Source organism: Phoca vitulina, unplaced genomic scaffold (assembly GCF_004348235.1).
Source record: "Phoca vitulina isolate PV1807 unplaced genomic scaffold, GSC_HSeal_1.0 scaffold1, whole genome shotgun sequence".
Lineage (NCBI taxonomy): Eukaryota > Metazoa > Chordata > Mammalia > Carnivora > Phocidae > Phoca > Phoca vitulina.
The window spans coordinates 10,043,600-10,063,277 of record NW_022589704.1 but is presented as its reverse complement, the minus strand read 5'-3'; the positions used below and the strand labels follow the sequence as shown (position 1 = coordinate 10,063,277).

General features: G+C 42.4%; 1 protein-coding gene across 1 annotated transcript in view; it reads right to left on the bottom strand.

The window, feature by feature from the left end:
- DNER (delta/notch like EGF repeat containing) overlaps positions 1 to 19,678 on the bottom strand; it is a 300,110-nt gene that overhangs the window by 14,634 nt on the left and 265,798 nt on the right. The window contains exons 10-11 of the mRNA XM_032400554.1: positions 11,655 to 11,768; positions 1,808 to 1,939 (exon numbers count right to left, since the gene is read on the bottom strand). Of these exons, the coding sequence (XP_032256445.1) occupies positions 1,808 to 1,939; positions 11,655 to 11,768 (246 nt within the window). The remainder of the gene's footprint in view (positions 1 to 1,807; positions 1,940 to 11,654; positions 11,769 to 19,678) is intronic.

Sequence of the window (19,678 nt, the reverse complement as noted above, 5' to 3'; positions counted from 1 at the left end):
CCTCCCAAGGAGTACCTCATGGTATATGAGCCACAGTAAATTAGCATTTATTTAGTGCCTACTGCATAGCAGAAGTGTGCACATATTTGCCTCACGGCTCCTTCCCATCACCTCTTATAAGAGAGGATGACAAGGCCCTGAGAGGTATATTTGTTTGTCCAGGTCACACGATGGAGCCAGAATCTGAAGCCAACTTTTACCCTTTCTATTATTCCATCTTGGTATATCTTTTGCCTATATCATCATCACTGGAAGGAAGTAAAATTTCGATTTTTTATAATTATGGGACTTTGCTTAAAAACTTCTTAAGGGCCTCTTGTGTATTCCTGACTTCTTAACCATACTCTCCTATACATTTATCTTCATAATTAAGATCTAAAAGTTATCAATAGATATTACTCTGCCCCAAGGCACAAACTTTGTCATTTCCAACAGCACTGCCAAATTTTAGAATGAAAACTGGTCCCATTTTATGGGTAAGTAAACTGAGGCTTGGCACAATTCAGTGCAGCCACACAGTGAGTGTCCTGCCAGGGGAAGAACCAGGGTCCTGCTGAGCCAAGTCTGGGATGCTTTCTGCCAACAGACCCCGAATGGACTTAACATCCTACACCAGCTCATAGCCATTGGCCTTTTGACCATGGAATCCCTTTCAGTATCTTTCTTCAACAACACTTCTTGCCCATCTTCAGCAAGGCCAGTTGGTGCTACGACCACTCTGTCCATGGGTGTTTAGGAAAGTCAATGATGGGGAGCCCAGAAAATAATGACCTTCTTCCCCTCTCAAGCTCCAAGACAAGAGCAGAAAGACAAAGGGTAAGCAGGGAGGAGCCCAGAGAGTGTTACTGGTCAAACAGATGTGGGAGAAGGTGGCCCCTACCTCAGGCCCACAGAGAGGAGACAGGCCCAAGGCGCCATAGGCACTCCTGGACCACCCGTGGGAGGTCGTTCTTGAAACAAAGAACAGAGGAGTAGGGGCAGCTGTCTCCTCCAGAAGGAGACAGACAGACTGACAGGGCTATGCGTATGTATTTGCCTCCTTCCAAACTCGCACAGCGGATGAGCTGTCTCTACCTGACGAAAAGTAGGGGAGGGCTGAGAGAGCCCAGGAGGGGGCCCTTATGGAAGATCCCCTGCCCCAATGAATTTCAGTGAGAAGAAAACCCCTTTCACAGTTGAATTTTTCCCAGTTTCCCAAACAACCGGAACACCGAACTCCGTGTCGGTTCTCATTTTCACCTCCATCCTAGCAGACCCACTCTTTTAATACACGATATCTTGATTATGACATTTTCAAACTTCTGTGGGCTCATCTCTAAGAGAGAACACTTTGCTCTCCGCAGCTCATAATGTTTTTCCAATTTTCTTTTACCCTCATCCTCGCTGGACTGTTCTCCAGGCCACGGATGGAACCTAATACATTTGAAGACGCTTGAAGACATAAATGCAAAGCGAGTTTATATTCTGTGTGCTTTTTCATGTTTTTAACACAAAGACTCTATTTTGTGATACGATTCTAATGCTTCTCTGTCCGGCACATTTTTGGCTGTCTTAGGAGCAGTGAACTCTGGATGACATCTGCACATGCTCATCCCAGTAGAAAGGCTGGCTTCAGACTCAGGAACGAGGGGGAGGGGCACAGAGCAGGGAGCAAAGGTACTCCTCTGGGACTCGGGAGGCATGGGTGACTCAGGTTAGCCCTCTGGCCTCACTGCCCATCTGTCACTGACAGGGGCCACCTGGGCACGCTCAGTGTCCTCTTCTCATTGAATGAAAATATGAGGTTAAACAACAGCATAATACTTACGGATCTCGCAGTTTGCACCCACCCAGCCGTGAGGGCAGTGGCAGGTGTAACCATTGGGCTGGTCCAGGCAGGTGCCGGCGTGATGGCATGGGTTACTGTCACATTCGTTGATGTCAATGTCACACTCGTCACCTATGGAGATAAAGAAATGCAGTGATGACAGCTGGCTTCACCAGCGGCGCTGTCACCCATCACTGCTCCGGCCAAGCAGAGATCCGAGGCCGGGGTCACGGTCTCCAGCAACGGATCCCAACTGGCTGTGTACATGAAGTGGGGAACTCTCCCCAAAGTCCCAGACAAGGGATCTTTTGCTGAAGTAAAACTAAAAAAGAAAAAAAAAATGGCACTGGTCAAAAGCATCTCCTTTAGTAGAGTCAAATAGTTAACTGAGGCTGATTCTCATGTCTGAATAAACCTTTTGAGGTTGATGGGAAAAGCGAACTGGGGTTCCTGATTTTATTTAAAAAGTCTATTTTATTTTGAATTTCATCCGCTGAATCTTCTTATTTATTTTTCTGAAACTCCAGAAAGCCAAAACTCACAGCTTATGATTTTTTTTGTGGCCAAGTGTTGGATATTTGACTATTTTCTGGATAGTTCTAGGGCACAGCTGTGCGCCTAGCCAGAGTCAATTATGAACATTTACTTCACATTCCAAATCCCTGGATATGTTTCTGGGAAATATGGAAATGCACAGGAAGAGCATCCGCAACCCCCTTCTCCCATAAGAAAAGACAGTTCTGAGGTCTAGGGTTAGCCTAGCTCTGACTCAATCTCCCCTGGGAAACTATGACCTTGGGGAAGCTCACGTTCACTCCAGCCTGTCCTTCCCCCATGATGAAAAAGGGAGCTCTTGACCCTGCCTAGACCCAACATTTTGGGGCATCCCTGCCCCCATCAGAGAGAGCCTGGCTTAAACTAACAAACCAGACCATGGGCTGATGTCATGGTGGTCCAAACACCAATTTACAGGAAATAGCTTGTTATCACAAGTTACACAAACAAAGCCACCTTCACCGATTTTAAGCCATACTATGAGTCACTACAAGATGGGTACGCGTCTCAAACCGAAAGGCATCTCATCAAACGAATGGAACAGGGTACTTCAAATTGAGGCAATTTCTCTTAAGAGTTTGAAAATGAGAAAAAGAAATTTTCAAAATATATCTCTATCTTCTTAGGTACATGTAAAAAGTGATACTCAAAAAACAGAACAAACCACAAAATCCCTAGCAATGCTACAGTCATCAACCAAAGCAAAGGCGCAAAAGCAAATATTTTGTCCGTTTTCAAACGCGATGTTTCAGTGTACACGCGGATAGTTACTTCCAGGCTTACTTAATTAGTATTAAAGTACTTTCCAATCTGCTAGTGGTTTACCTCGCCTTTATGAAACCACCATATGTCACTCCCAGCCCATTTTAGAGCAGGAGTCTCACGCTGAAATATTTCGTGCCTGTTTCATTTCACACTTGTTTCTTACCTGGCATCTGACTATTTTATTTTTAACTAAGTGCAATCTGTCGAATAAAACATTTACTCCTCGGAGGCCCTACTAGGTTGATTGTAATTCAGCAGTGTCTAAGTGAATGTGTTTCCTGCAATAAATATAGTCATTTACATCAATGGGAAAGACATGAAATTGATTGCCTCTCACTAACCTATTTCAAAGGTTGTCTTGCTATTAATGGGGCAATCGCTCTGAGTGTAAAAGGGCACAGACTAACCTATTACAGCCGGCATTACATGGTAGACTAGGTGAGGAGACATATAAACAAGAACATGCTGAGAAACATTAAAAGGACTAAATCAAAGGCCTTGACAAATACATATGCATCAGTACTACTTTCCAACCATTTGGGAAGACAAACTTACTTGAGGCATTTATTGGACAGTGGCTGTCCTCAGCTGGCCATGGGAAAACTGCACGTTCTACAATAAGATGCCCCGTTACCTCTGCAGCCTCAGCTGGAGAAACAGCCTGACTTCTCTGTGCTTCCACCGCCCGGCAACACTCAGAAGCTCCACTCTGCTCCGCAAGTCCGATGTCAGCGCCAAACCCCTCTAATCCCCTAAATTCTGGGCAGTCCTAGAGCTAGTCCAGCCCATCCGTTCCTGCTCTGGTCCAGAGCTTTTTGGACCAGCGAGGTAAATGCCCAGTCCAGGGTCCAGACTAGCCCTAATGCATGTATTGGTTCTTGGATCTCCAAGGGGCACTAATGTAGTTGGGAGAAGTCCGCGGGCCGTAGTTTTGTCTCCTCCTGGGCAACCTCCCCCCCCCCCCCCCCGCCAGATTGAAAGGATTTGATAGGAATAGAGAATGACAGGTGGAAATAGAATGAACTTGTAGGTATGGATAAACTATCAAGACTCAGGATCTAAAGGACTGGGAACCAGAGAGAGTCCCAAGCCCATCCACGTCTGGATTTCTTCACCACTGTGTTCTTAGGGCCATACTGGGGACGGATTAAATGACACTAGCTAACGATATAAACTCTGGGGCCCAAACAGCCAGCAGCTAATTCCATAGCACAGGTGCTCTGGCTGACCCCAGGGGTGACGCATGGGGCACAGCAACCACTGGATTACTCTAATGGCCTATCTTACAGACTGAGGCTCCTGCACCTCTGGTTGAATCGCTTATCCACCACCTGGCTCTCAGTTCCAGGCCTTCACCGTGCCCTAAACTGGCGGTAGGAATACGGACATGGGGTGATTCTGACAATGGAGCCCCTGGAGGAAAATTTTCAGCCAGAAGACTCCCAAACACAACCACTCTTCTCTGCCTTACAATGATCATGCTTTCTGACATCAGTCTTACGCAAAGTACTTGAAGATTTATTATGAATTATAGAGAGCAACTTTGTTGTATGTATATTCATTTGCATGTAAATTCATTTCGAGTTTCCCATAGTAAGAGTATTATGTTTTTGTAAGCGCCTCAGCACCCCACCATTCCATTCAAGCAATATGCATTCTGGCTTATTTTAGAAGAGTTCTTGGTAGATTATATCACCTTGCCTTACTCAGAGTTGACTTAATAAATTTTTATGCTTTTGCTGGGTTGAGCCAGATGACTTTTTTGTTGACTCGCTTATTTTTTTTTTTTTTTTAATTTGAGTTGGGGGAAAATCAATTACTTTTAAATCACTGTTGTGCTTGAATAACATTTGTAAAGAGAATACATAATGAAATTTCTACTTGACTAAGGCTGGAAATCAGAGTCTGAGCTTTAAATCTTTTACAATTGCTTTTCAATCTACTACTTTCTAAGAGGTAATACGTAGAGTAGGTATCAAATTTGATAGTATTTTGGGCACCTGGGTGGCTCAGTTGGTTAAGCGACTGCCTTCGGCTCAGGTCGTGATCCTGGAGTCCCGGGATCGAGTCCCGCGTCAGGCTCCCTGCTCAGCGGGGAGTCTGCTTCTCCCTCTGACCCTCCTCCCTCTCATGCTCTCTGTCTCTCATTCTCTCTCTCGCAAATAAATAAAATCTTAAAAAAATAAAAAATAAAAAAATAAAAAAAGATTTTAAAAAAAAATTGATAGTATTTATGCAAATTTACAAGTGTGCCCTTTAATTCTGTATGCTTTACTCAAATACATTAAAATGGAAAAAAATTAAAAAGTCACTGCTGTGAGTAAACCAATTAATACAGCCCACACTGCATGATATCAATGAAAATCATTATATTTAGAATACTGAGTATTAAATATAGAGCTACTGTGTGCCAGGCGCTGGACTGGGTACTTTAACTATACCTCCTCCATGCTCCCCAGGTATTTTATTCCAGATGAAATGAATGTTAAAAATGATCTGGAACTTCTTCTGCTGTGATGGCGTGACGGAAAGCTCTCTTGGCCTTCCATGGTAAAGCGGATGACATACATATTTAAGGAAAGACACTTCTGAGACATTAGACAACAGGCAGCGCCCCCAAGAGAAGGAAAACAGAACAGCTGAGTGCCGTGATCATCCTGGCTTCCCGCCTGCAGCCAACTGAGAACACAGTGTCTCTCTGAACCAAGAACAACCGGACTTTGTGGGGGACGAGGGAGTTGCAACGTGTGGGACAGGCTCCCAAAGAAGATAGAGCCAGTCAGAAAAAGAGCATCAGAAATGTGCTGCATCCCCTTGAATTTGTTGCTAAATCCTATGTGTGAGTACGTTGGAACTCCATGGGCTTGGCAAACGCCATGAAGGATGAGCAGTTCCCCGAGCTCCTAGAGGACTGTGTTCAAAGTCTCACAAGTCAGAATGCAGATATTTCATTGGCCACCCAGTGCTTCAGTGGGAAAAGGTGGCACCTCAGTACTAGGGCATCTCTATCCCTAGAGGAAAGGCAACCACAGACCCACTCCCCAAAATATAAAAACAAACCTTGGAAGGATCAGTCAGGCCAGCAAGTAACTTACCTACCTGCTGGGGGGTGGGGGTGGGGCAGGGAGAAGGGACAGCACTTAAAAAAAGAAACACAAAAAACCCTATCACTCAATAACTTAACTCACAATGATTGTCCATCCACACAAGGACCATTAGCTGTGCAAAGAAATAGGAATATGTGGCCCATAACCAAAAGAAATATCAGTCCAAAGACAGATGCAGAAATCACAGATGATGGTGAGTAAACAAGGAATTTGCTCAAAATGTGAAAGAAAACATGAACAAAATGAGGATAGAAATGAAAGATATAGAAAAGAACCAAGTGGAACTTCTAGATATGAAAAATACAATATCTGAAATTAAAAACAATACTGGATGATTTTCACAGCAGACTAGATTCTGCAGAATAAATCAGTAAACTTGACAACAGCAATAGAAGCTAAACACACTGAGGCTCAGGAAAAAAAATTATTTTAAACTCAATAGAGACTCAGTGACCTGTTGTACAATTCTAAGTAGTCTAAGAGATGTAATTAGAGTCCCAGGAAAGGGGAATGAGGCATAAAATACTATTTGGTGGAATAATGGCTAAAAATGTTCCAAATTTGATGAAACTATAAAACCACAGATCCAAGAATTACACCAAATCCCAAGCAGGATAAACACCAACAAAATCACACCAAGGAACATCGTGATCAATTTGTTAAGAGCCAGTAATCAAGGAAAAATCCTAAAAGCAGCCAGAATGAAATTTCTGCTTCCAAAACGGTGAGACGGAAATATTTTTCCTACTCCTCCTACAAGCAGAAACTCTCGACATTATACAGAAAACAAACATGAGAAGACTCTGAGAGGTCAGGAGGAGACAGACTGGCAGGGAAACTCAGGACCCATGGAACAATGTGGTGGTGAGCTCCTGAGTTTTCTTCTGGCTTCTTATGTTCCAGATCAGATGCTGGAGAAACCAGCAACCCAAGAGTGCCCAAAAGTGCATGAAAAAAAAAAAGCCCCAACTGCATAACACATTTACAAATACTCCATGGATCAAAGAGAAAGTCTAAAGGAACATAAACAAAATTGAATGAAAATGAAAATATGACATAAAATTTGTGGGACACAGCCAAAGAATTGTTTTCTTTAAGATTTTATTTATTTACTTTAGGGAGAGAGAACAAGAGAGAGAGAGAGAGAGAGAAGAGAGAATCACAAGCAGGCTCCATGATGAGTGCAGAGCCCGACATGGGGCTCCATCCCAGGACCCTGAGATCATGACCTGAGCCAAAATCAAGAGCCACCCAGGTGCCCCCACAGCCAAAGAATTGTTGAAGGGTGAATTTACGGCACCAAATTTTATACATGAGAAATAGGGAAGAGCCTCAAATCAATAATCTAAGGTCTCACCTAAACAACCTAGAAGAAGAGCAAAATCAACCTGAGCTGAAAAAGCCAATCTCATGAGGTAAATGTGCCATTGGATTGGGTGTCTAATTATCTAACAATGATTGGCCTAATTCACTCCACTTAGTCAATTAGGGAGCTTTTGAGTGCTTAATAGTTGGCCAAGAGTAAGTTTTGCTAACTCTTAGGTAAAATGAAAGAGTATTTGGTGCCAAGGTAGCAATTCAAAGAGGACAGGCAGCATCATTCCTTACGTGGTGGAAGTGAATATTTTACCAGACTCTTCCATGCCTGCTAACTCTCAGAATACTCTAGGTTCTTCTTAAAGCAGGAAGAAAAGTTCTATGATCAAAAATATTTGGAAAATAAACAAAGGCAAATAAAATTCTCTGTTGTACGACCTCTCAGAGCCTGCAGTTCCCAGACACCCTTTATGAATCTCCACATGGTACCATGTCCCAAATTTATTTGGCCACAGATGTTTTTTCCAAGAAGTATCTCTTGGGACCAGTGTTCTCTAAGACAAATTAACAGCACAGATCTCCAAACAACTTTGGGAACTGTTCTGTGCTCCTCTGCAGCCAGAACAGTTACCAGGGCTGAAGAGAAATAGACATTTGTTGTTTTCAAAGACCAGTTTAGAGCGATGTTGGAACCTGCTTCACAGAGGAGTCCAACCTCTCCCTCTGATCAGGGTGAGTACCATGGAAGAGATGCCTAGGGGTGGGGTGGGGGAGCAGAGGGAACCAGGAGGCAGGAGATGGAGGGAAAAACATTACTGAGAAGATCCTGACTCTGGTTGTTCAGGAACCAGCCAGGGCAAGGCTGGAAATGCTGGATGGGGCCAGATTGCTGGGGTCTCAACAATCATGCTAAGGGCTTTGATCTTTTTCTTAAAAACAATGAAATACCAATAAGCAATGTTTAAGCAGCAAGCAACGGGATTAGAGATTCATTTCATAAGGTCTCCGCAGTGTGGAGAATGCGTTAGGGGTGAAGGCGAAGGGGTGTGGGGAGATCAGTTAGAGGGGCTGCACTCATGTGGGCAGGACATGAAGGCAGCCCAGTGTCGGCTCCAGGAAGTGAGAGCAACTAAGAGGTTCTAGGATTCTTTGGTGGTTGGATGCATGTAAGGGAGAAAAGGATGAGAGGACAAAATGAGTCCCTGGTTTCTGGCCAGAACAACTTGAGGTGCTGGTAATACCATTTATTGAGCTAGCAAACATTTCAAGAAGGAAGGGAGGGGACACCTGGGTGGCTTAGTCAGTTGAGCATCCCACTCTTGGTTTCAGCTCAGGCCATGATCTCAGGGTCCTGGGATCAAGCCCCGAGTAGGGCTCTGCGCTCATCAGGGAGTCTGCTTGAGATTCTCTCCCTCCCCCTCTGGGCCCCTCCCCACCCTCTCTCTCTCTAAAATAAATAAATAAATCTTTAAAAAAAAAAAAAAAAAAAGAAGGAAGGGAGAAGAAAATCTATATCTCCGGGTATCTTTGAGAGATACCCAAGAGCGAATGCTGATTAGGAAGTTGGAGATTTGGTAAATATTCTGGAGAAAAGATTGCATTTTATCTCCCATAAGATACCAAGATAAATTTCAAATGGATTAAAGAGTTGCATGCACAAAATTAACTCCTATGTTATTAGGATAATATAGGAGAATGTTTATAAAATCTTGATGTGTATGGTTTTTCAACATGAAACTACAAGAAAAGAAAGCAAAAGAAAATATAAAGATTTAATTATATAAAAATAAAATATAGGAAAACAAAACACTCTTATACATTTAAAAGGCAAATGGCAGTAGAAAAATATTTTCAACCTATGGAATATAAAATGTCATATACTTACTAAAAAGGGCTATTTCAAATCAAGAATAAAAATTAATGTAAGTGTTCGTTAGCTGGGATTAAAATAAAAATTTAAAGTAAAAGAAAGGAAGGAAGGTAGGAAGGGCTGGTTAACATAAATGGTAGAAAAGCAAAGAAAGGATATGAATAGGGAGTTTATAAAAGAAGAGAGACAAATAACCATACATTTATTTTGCAAGTATTCAACCTCACTATGAATCGAAGACCTACAAACTAAGACAACACTTAAAGGGCATTTTTGGCCACCAAAATGACAATTGTCAGCATCTCTATGAAGTCAAGAAAACAGGTGTCCCTGTACATTCTCGGTAGGAGTGAATTTGGTAGTGTTTTTTCTCAAGAGCAATATGGAAATATGTACATATTTTCCCGAACCCTGGGACTCCGGGAAATTAGCTCAAAGCAATAATCAGACAAGTCCACAAAGATGTATATACAAGAATACTCATAGCAATGTTGTTTACAATAGGGAACAGTTCTCAACTCCCCCAAAAGCTGAATTGGCCATGTGTTAGAAAAAAAACAACATTTTATATAATGGGCTAAAGGGGAGCCAGTAAAAATGATAAAACATTTATGATATACATGTATTTTTAAGTGAGAAGTAGGTTACAATATGGTAGGAGAATTACAATTCCTTTTTGAATTCAAATATACACACGTACACACTCTATGCTATATGTTATACACATAGACCTTCAGGAAAATCTCTGGATATATGTATCAAGATATTAACAATGGCTGCCTCTGAGCGGTGCGGTGCTAAGCGGTGGGGTTTTTTCCTATGGTCTTATATTTTCTAATCTTCCCTCCATGCTTTTTATGATTTGTGAGATAAAAATGTTTGGGGGGAAAAAAACACCCAGAATGCTTCCCCAATATTATTTTTGCATTCATTGATCAGTATAAACGTCTGTGTGTGTTTATAAACCAGTCAGCAAAACAAAACCATCTGCGAATCATTTTCTGGAATGAGCCCACTTCTCAGTCCCAGGAAAACCCAAAAGGAAAAACACAGGATGTGACACAGATAAATAGAAGGAAGATCAGAAGTCGTTTCTCCCACATCTTGACTGTTGGCATCTTCCCCAGTGAAATCCTCCAGGGTTGGGGGGGGGGGGCCCAGCGGCTCGGCAGGGGAGAGGGGAGTAGGGATCGGGGAGCGGGCAAGGTCCTCTCCTGCAGCTAAGTCCCCACCTTCTTCTGTGAGCACTCTATATGTCAACCTTTCCCAACTCGCAAACCAGAGTGACCCAGATGCTTCTGTTGGTTGAGCAAGCTCTTGAAACCTTGACTTGTCTGATCCTCTACATTTCAGGACTCTTGGGTTCTGATGGAAAAGCAAAGGATCGACCTTTTCTACCCCAGTGGTTCATGGTTCCTTCTGAGAATATAACGAAAATGGGAACCTCCTCTCAACAGATACACATCCATACAATGTTTCACATCCAATTTCAGGGATTCAAAACCTCCCTGAAGCCCATAGGGTAGGGGGTGATCTAGAAGGATCCCTAGTCTAGAAATGACTCTTCCCACTCAGAGCTCAGAGGCCACCAGGGCTTCTCTTGCACGCAGCCCTGCCCCCTTCCCCCTGCCCCCTGCTCTCCCAATCTACTTTGCTCTTGGCAGTTTTCTCTCCCCATCCCCCACACCTCCAGCATCTCTACCTTCACTAACAAGCACCCCCCACGCTAGAGTCACTCCCTCACTGCCCACCACCACCACCTCCCTTCATCTTTCAATATCCTGCCGCTGTTGCATCTTTCCGTAAAAATAAATGTGGTCGCCCAATGCAATTTCTAGAAAAGACGCATTTGATCCTTCCTTTCCCCTCCTTCCGTGAACACTTAAACTTTCTCAGCTGCTGGTGTAATGGCTCATTGCTCGTGTTTCAAAGCTGCGGTTCTGGAAACGTACAGCAATGACAATCTCAGCAAGTCTCTGTACCAAATACTGGCTTCAGAAGAACCTCCTGCAATGACAACACAGCCCATTGTTTTATAGATTTTTGTCCAAGCAGTGCCTAGTTGCATTTTGCAACCGTTTTCATATTTTGCAATAATGTATGCATAGAGATTTCTGAGGTTTTTTGTTTTTGTTTTGTTTTTGTTTTTGTTTTTGTTTTTGTTTTGTTTTTAACAGCGGCCATCTTCGGGATTTGGGGGTAGATTTGAAAACTCAGCTCCCGGCTCACTTGCCTGTAAACCCGGGGGCGCAAACACAGGTGCTATTTAGGCCCTCGCCGTCACAGGTGCCTCCGTTCAGACAGCTGATGTTAGCGCAGGGGTCCTTGTATGACTCACAGTGTATTCCTGCAGAGAAACAGATGCAAAAGGGGTCACTCATTAAGGGATCTCCAGCCCCCATGGCCTTTAAAAGCCAAGTGTTGGGACAGCCCAGAACTCTGTGAAGGCAGGTTCCCAGAGGCACACGTGTGTGTGTGCATATGTGTGTGTGTGCACACACCGTGTGCCCACTCTTGCCTAGACTGTCGTGAGGACACGCCTTATGAGGACACAGCAAATCCATTCTCTGCTTTTAGGTCCCACCATCGTCATTTATCTGTACTTTCTCTGACGCCCTGTCCCAAAGTCTGGGGAACAGCAAGTTAGAAGCCTGAAAGATAACATTCATCAGAATGTTTTCAAAGTCTCCAAAAGAAACAGAAAATAGCCAGACATCCTTTATAAGATATTGATATAATTAATAAGCAGCCTCCTGATGGGGAAGATGAGGAGTCAGATATTGAAATGAGCTCTACTTCTACTTTGGGGAACTGCAGAGCAGAAAGGGAGCCACGGGGTACTTAGACTTTATTCTAAAAGACCAAATCCGATCATCATGTACCAAAGTTAACGTGTTGTGCACTAGCTTTGTCCCAGACCCCCACACCGGGCTTTGCATCTCACTGGATCTTGGCAACAACACTAGGAGACAAATAGCCTTATTCCTCCCCCACCCCCATTTTGCAGATGAGGAGACCAAGAAAAAGCATGTGAGGTCATGAGGCTGGGGGGGGGGAGGGGCAGCTGGGATTTGAAACCACCAGCGATCTGAATCTGAGCCTGTGCTTGCTAAGTAGTTTGCTGAGAATGAGCTCAGACTGGCCGTGGAAATGTACGAAATTCCACAGAGCTCAGCACCCATTTCACAAAAAGTAGGCATTGTACAAATCTTTACAGCAAAAGCAGTTTCCCATGGGTGTAAAAAAAAAGAAAGTTTATGTGTGCCTGTGTGTATGCAAAAGTAGGGCTGAGGGACTGAATTATTTTGGCTTTCACGTCAGGGATTTCTATATTGGTGGAATTTTTTTTCAATGAGTAATTATTGCTTTATAATTTTCTAAAAAGCTTTAAAAATCCAGTGTCATTTGAAAGGTAAGATTTCTGCTGTTGTTTCACTGGAAGGTCAAGATAGATGAATGGATTAATCTCTCCTCTCTCTCTCTCATCCCTTGCCCTTTGGAGGGGAAGATAGATTATATCATATTCTGTATAAGGATGTATATAGTGATACATTCACCCTTCCTGACAGCCTCGTGAAATAAGCAGAAAGCAAATAGTAACGGAATGGTATTTACTCAATTTGCTCTCCACTTCATTACTGAGCTCATATCGTGCAAAGGACTGCCACACCCAGTGACTCATCATTTAGTCACTGAAATTATTCTTGTTGGGATTTTTGTCTATCATTTCTTTTTCAGTGTCTTAAGAAGTCGGGCTCAAGAAGGAGGAAAAAACTGTAAGAGGAAAGAAAAACAGAACTGCCTATCTGTATTCATACTAACAACCTCTTTGAGCCTGGCAAAGCATTTAGAATGGATGGTTTTTCATTCCATTTTATCCTTTGCCCCTCGTGCCCATCCCATGAATAATATTCTGTCAGATATTTTCCCAAAGTGACTTTTAGGTCCTTGCCAGCTTTTCTCCCTGCACCTACCACCCCGATCCCACCTCCTCGGGCCTGGTGGGACGTGGCCCCCTAAAGCCCCATGCGAGCTCCCTCCCTGTCTCCAGTGACTGGAATGAGCCTCCCCGGCTTTCACAGTCCTTCAGTAACCCAGGCAACCCAGGTGATGTACAAGATCAAACTAATTTAAAGATGTGCATAAAACTGGTAATGTTTTCTCACTGGGGTGTGTACAGCCTTTTCACCCAGAAGCTTCTACTTTCCCACTGATTCCCAAGTAGCACGGGCTCAACCAAAAGAATAAAATGCAAAACAGTCTTTTCTGCTTCAAAGTGTTTATCAAAAAACAAAGATCTACATATTTTCAAATTCCCATGGGGCTGATCAATGGAAACCAGGTGACAGAAAAGGCTTTCAAATGTAATGGGAAATACAGCTATAACCAAAGTTCAGAGATGCCTGGAATCTAAAAAGATGTCCATTAGATCTAAAGAAAGAATGACCAAAGATGATCTTCACTGGGTTTCTAGTAATGCATTAGCCAATGAAGCCTCCATAATATTAATACAATGAATATATTAACACATAGAGGACCACATTTTTCAAATGAGGCAGAAAAGCAAATTGTAGGTTAAATATTTGAACATCTTAACCTTACAAGACTTTGGTAAGATAGATTTGATGAAAACACCCAAGATAATAGCAATTTCGATCTTTTGGGTGTTTTTGTTTTGTTTTGTTTTTCGCAATAATTTTATCCCTTGTTATTTCTCTTTTTCAAAAGATATTCGGTCACTTGAGATTGAGAGTTTTCTGGCAGCAAGATCGGACAAAAGCTCATCTTCATGGAAACACGATGGCTATGAAGCAAGATGGTCTTAAAAGTCCCCAGTGAGCACTTGGTTTCTATACGCCAAGCCTTGCTAATTCCTGTATAAAAACTATTTGTCATATTGCTCAGCTTGTCTTAAGAGCTGAACAACCATGAGCTGGAAACCTTGAATACAGAGAATAGAGAGTCATGAACACTACTGATGTGCCAAGGAGCCTCCTCTCCAACGCTCCTTCTCAGGCCCCCTTCCCCAGGGGCCCTGAACACTGGCACCACGCTGAGTGTTAGGCGTCCGTTTCCTCTGACGAGAATGCCTTCCTTTCCTTCTGCCCAGGCTGGTCTCCACCTGGCACATTCTATCTGTCAAAGCCTAACTCAAATGCTCTTTCTCTGGAAAGCTGAACCTGAGCCTCCCGAGACAGAGCTCCATTTTTCCACCATTGTGCATTGAGAGCATGCTGAGATTCGCACTGTTACGGACTTTACTGTGTTAAAGCATGACTTATCTGTTCTCCTGTCTGATCCATCTCCCCCCCCACCCAACAAATCTCTGAGGTCCCTTAGAGCAGAGGCCATGATTTAACGCATGGAAGAAATTCTGGATGTATCACCAGAATCCTGTCCTTTCAGGAGGGGCGACGGTCCGTGTACTTTGGCTGACACACAGGTAGGACTGCCAGAGGAGTGAGAAGCCATTCCAAATCTGCCTCAAAAACACCCTATTTTGTCAGGGAAAACCAGGTCCACACTTCAAATTAAGTCTGTGGAACGACACATGCATCACCCATTGGCAAAGGACGTAGCACGCACTATTACAAAACTTATGTTTAGTCTCAGGCAAAAATAAACTGTAATTCAGTCAAAACTAATAAAAATTCATACTTTTCATATTAAGGGATAGAGAGGCAATGTTTCTGAAAAGATCTCTATTCCAACAGGGCTCTGTATAGAAGTTAATTTTAGAATTAAAATGAGCAAAAATTCAAAGAGGAGGGCGCCAACTGTAAATCTTTGTTGCCATCACAATTTAGTCGTGATTAATATTTTGAAAACTGAAAGTCACTATTTTAGCTCCAGGAAAATTAAGTCAGGTAAAGAAATTAACTCTATAAGTTCTTTGAACTTAATATTCATTTTAAGACACCATCTTATTCTATTCAAACTTATTTCCTCCACAAAAAATTTCCCAGTATTTCAACCATCACAGAGGCCAATCCCTTCTAAACTTCCTTTCCCTCAGAAATGACAACTGACATCTCGACCTTGGCCTCATTATTTCTTTTGTGTGTGCCAGTCTCAGCCTGCTCCTCTGGCTTAATAATAGCCTAAAAAAAGGAAGAAACCCTGACTTACCCATTTTTGTATCTATCCCACTATTTGAGAAGGGCTACATACACAAAATATCCAGAAATTCTTGTTCACTGGTTACACAGAAAAAAGCAATTCGGGCAAACAAAGAAAGTGTTCTCATCTTCAATTACAAATTTCTGTAGACTTTTAAAATAAACAATTAGGTACAATGTGATCGAACCTATAACCCAGTGATCTCATTTCTGAAACCCAATCCTACCCCCCCAAATTCAGAAAGTATAAAAATTATATGCATAAAGATGTTCATTTCAGAATTGTTTATAACAGCCTCACATCAGATGCCACAAGGGAACGGATAAATATTCCCCTAGGGGAATATTACATAGCCATTTAATATAGAACTAGTAAGACTTCCTAGCAAAATCTAAATCAAACATACTACAAAAGGAAGGTATGGGAACAACAATATAAAAATTATAGGCATACTCCATTGTATCTGTGAAAACATGGATATTTAAAAAGGATGGAAACAACAGAGATGCTTACTGCTCTTGTATTCTGTTGAAAACTATGCGATATCTCAAATTTTCTTCTTTCCAAAAATTGTATTATTGTTGCACTGTTTTCATAATTAAAAATTGAAATATTTTCTTTATAACTTTGGCACCAAAAATTCCAAATTAGTATGCTGTTGATCATTTAGTTTGTCCTACTAAAATAAAAGTCAACAGCATATGAGGAAACTTGACTTTTTGACAATATGAAGTTGTGAACTAACCAAGGTCTTAAAAGTCTTGCCATGAACTAGCTCTGAGCTAATTTTGGAGGAGGGATGAGCATTTCGGTATGTCTAAAGGGAGGTTACTCCAAGTCCCTCCACGCATTTTGCTTCTAACAATTTCATGATCTACAGCAGAAATTTTCTGGGAAAACATTCACGTTGGTTTCCTTTATTTAATCAGTGCGTTAAGCAGCAATTCGAATTCAACTAAAGATGGCTGCTGAGCATTTGCCTTTGTGTAAGCCACCACATCAAGAGCTGCAGAGAAATGACAGGGGAAAAAAAAGAAACTTTATATAGTCTCTGCCTTTCAGGAGATGATGATTTAGCCTAAGAAAGAGGGAATTTCTACAAGGTTGACCAGCAGTGTGACAGCAAATACAGAGACAAGGTTGGGAGAGGTCAAGGAGGGAGGTGTCACCTGTTTGGGGACCCAACATTGCAGTCAGTGGATGCAGGGCTGGATGAGGGCAAAGAGTAGGGGGGAGAAGGAGGGGACAAGAAGGAAACCCCGGGGACCAATGACATTCATGGTGTCCAGAGGGCAAGGATTCGGTGAGGGCAGGGAGACAAGAGTCAGGGGACAGGATCGAAGCCGCAGAAGGAAGCTAAAGCAGAGTGAGTTTCAAGAGGGAGCCACGGTCAGTGGGGCAAGGAAGCAGGAAGCCAGGACCTGGGAGTCAGAAGCTGGAGGGGTAGGCTTCGGGATCTCATTGAAAAAAGTCTTCAGTTAGGTCACCGTGAGATCCATTTTAACGGAATGGTGTGGACAAGACCCAAACTGAAGAGGATTAAGAAAAGAACAAAAATGTTACAAATTGAGAGGCTATCTATAGCAACTCTAGGGAAACTTGCTTGTAAAATAAAGAGGAAGAGAGAGGAAGTAAGTAGAGGAGGACAGAGCCAATGAAAGGTGTTTTTTTCCAATTTACATGGAATGTATTTAGAAGTTTAAAAACATTTCTTTTCTCTACTTAGCAGCCCAATTTCTCCAACACCATTTATGAAAAACAAAACAAAACAAAACAAAACAAAACAAAACAATTCCTCCCCATTTATAGCAATTTCTCCTTAAGAGTCATACGTTATTACAGATGATGGTTTCTGGGTCATTATTCAGTTTTGGTTAGCTGTCCATTCTTACACCCATAACACCTGAATGTAGTAATAATAAACAAATAATAATAAAACACCTGGCAAAAGCTCCCCCCCTTGCTCTTCTTTTTCAAAATGTTCTTAGCTATGCCTGACCTCCTATTACACGCATTCTTTTTAGAAAGTCATATTCATTTATTTAAGTTCTATTTTAACACAAAACATTAAAGACAACCACTTAAAAAAATGTATATGTAAAGTAAGAGGTTCAAGTCTCAACTCCCACCCTCAACACACCACCCACCTAAGTTCTAACTCCAGAGGTAAGTACTAGTCAGGACTTGCTGCCCACCTGTCTGGTAGGTTCCCGAGTTTATGCCCACAACCTACATGTAAATATATGTTCAGGGAAATGCTTCCAAATGTCCATCCCCAAGGAGAGATTGGAGGGCATGACTTAGCTCCCTCCACCTCTCTCTTACTTCCTTCTACCACCCACCACTGCCTCCCCACCACTCTTACTTTAGAAGTCTGACCATTTACGCTGCTAGGCTTTGCCTTCAGGAGTCTTACTTTAAATCTAAACCTAAAGGTCTCTACACATATACGCAAATTAAATGACCACTTTACCTGCCCATCTGAGATCTTTAACAGATGTGTATGTCTTCCAACCTTTCCCATCCCCACCCCCTTCAACTCATGGATTTAGTTAAGATGATAGGAAACTTGAATGTGGTCATTTAAATTTTTCCTTAAGAATGGGTATGATGGACACACCCTAGGGGGACCCTCAATGAGTCACACCCTTCCCTTGCGTGTGAGCTTTGAACCAAGAGCATCCGGCAAAAGTTAAGCGATTTTGAAGATGCAGTTAATGTCCCTAATCAGTTCAATTTGTGTTGATTTCAGGTGGGCCAGACCTAATCAGGTGATATTTTTAGTGGGTTCAGTCTTCTCTCCTGAAGTGAGAGACATGAAACAGCACAAGCTCTCTTTCATATCCCCTTCACTGCTACCTTTCAAGGAGCAAGCTGCCATGAATTCTACAGCCACAGGTTATGAATTCTGCCAACAACTGGAGGGAACACAAGGGTTGACCCTTTCCTATTCAAGCCTCAGATGAGAACTCAGTTCAGCCAACATCTTGATTCCAGCCTTGTGGGACCCTGAGCAGGGAGTCCACAAAGACATGCCTGGACCAAAGGAACCATTAGCAACTAAAAGGGTATCGTTTCACGCCACTACTTTGTGGTGATTCATTACACAGCAGAACTAATTGGTAAAGCAGGTATAACTTGTTTTCAGAAGACTTTTCTTCACCATTAAATTACCGTCCACAATCACTTTAATATCATCTATTTAGGTTTATCCCTGCATTTAAAGGAGTCTGTTCAACCCTCTTCTTCCTGTTCTCTATCTTCCCCTATCTAGTTATATTTGTTCTGATTTAGGTCCAGCTGAGTGAGAATACTTTTTAAAATGATTTTCTTAGAAAGGGGACATGGTGTTATGTTTTCTGTATCCTTAAATGTGCCAAACGTCGTTCTTTTGCCCTCAAATGTAAAGACTACCTGTCCTTTGCACTGAGCAGCCTGAAACATTGCTCCACTATTGCTTAGTTTCATTACAGAGAGGAGGAGGTCAGTGCGGATTTGATTCTCTTTCTTTTGTATGTAACTTGTACTCCCTGTGAAGACTCTTATAAAAAAAAAAGATTGCTCTTCATCCTTAGATTTAGAAATTTTACTAGGAAATCTCAAATGGTGTATCATCTCTTTCATTAACCCCTCTAGCATTCTGCAAGCCCTATTCATTCTATTTGAAAACTTCAGTTTTCTCCAGCTCATAGACTTCTCCTTCTAGTAATTAGTTGATTCTGGTTTTATTTCCATGTGTTCCTTCTTCATCGGAGCATCCACCATCCAGACGGAAACAGAGCTCCTGGATATTCTCTCCACAGTTCCTATCTTGTCAGTCAGGATTTCCCTTTCCTCATATTTTCACTTCTACCACGAAACGGTTCCTCCTTTGGCTTTTCCAGATCCAGATTCAGGTTTGGGTAATATATATTACTTTCTTCACTTCCTCCCTGGAGTGGTTGGAGTTGTTGGTTGTTGTTGCAATTTCATTTTTATTTTCCAGATTATTTTCCCTTTTTGAGCTGCTGAGACAGGCTCCCCGTACTGGCCAGGGTGAAGGTTGCCAACGTCAGGCAGAGACAGATGCCGCTGGAGACTCCCCTCCAGTGCTAGACAGGCCGGCCAACTGGTAACCCTGTATACTAAGGCACAGGG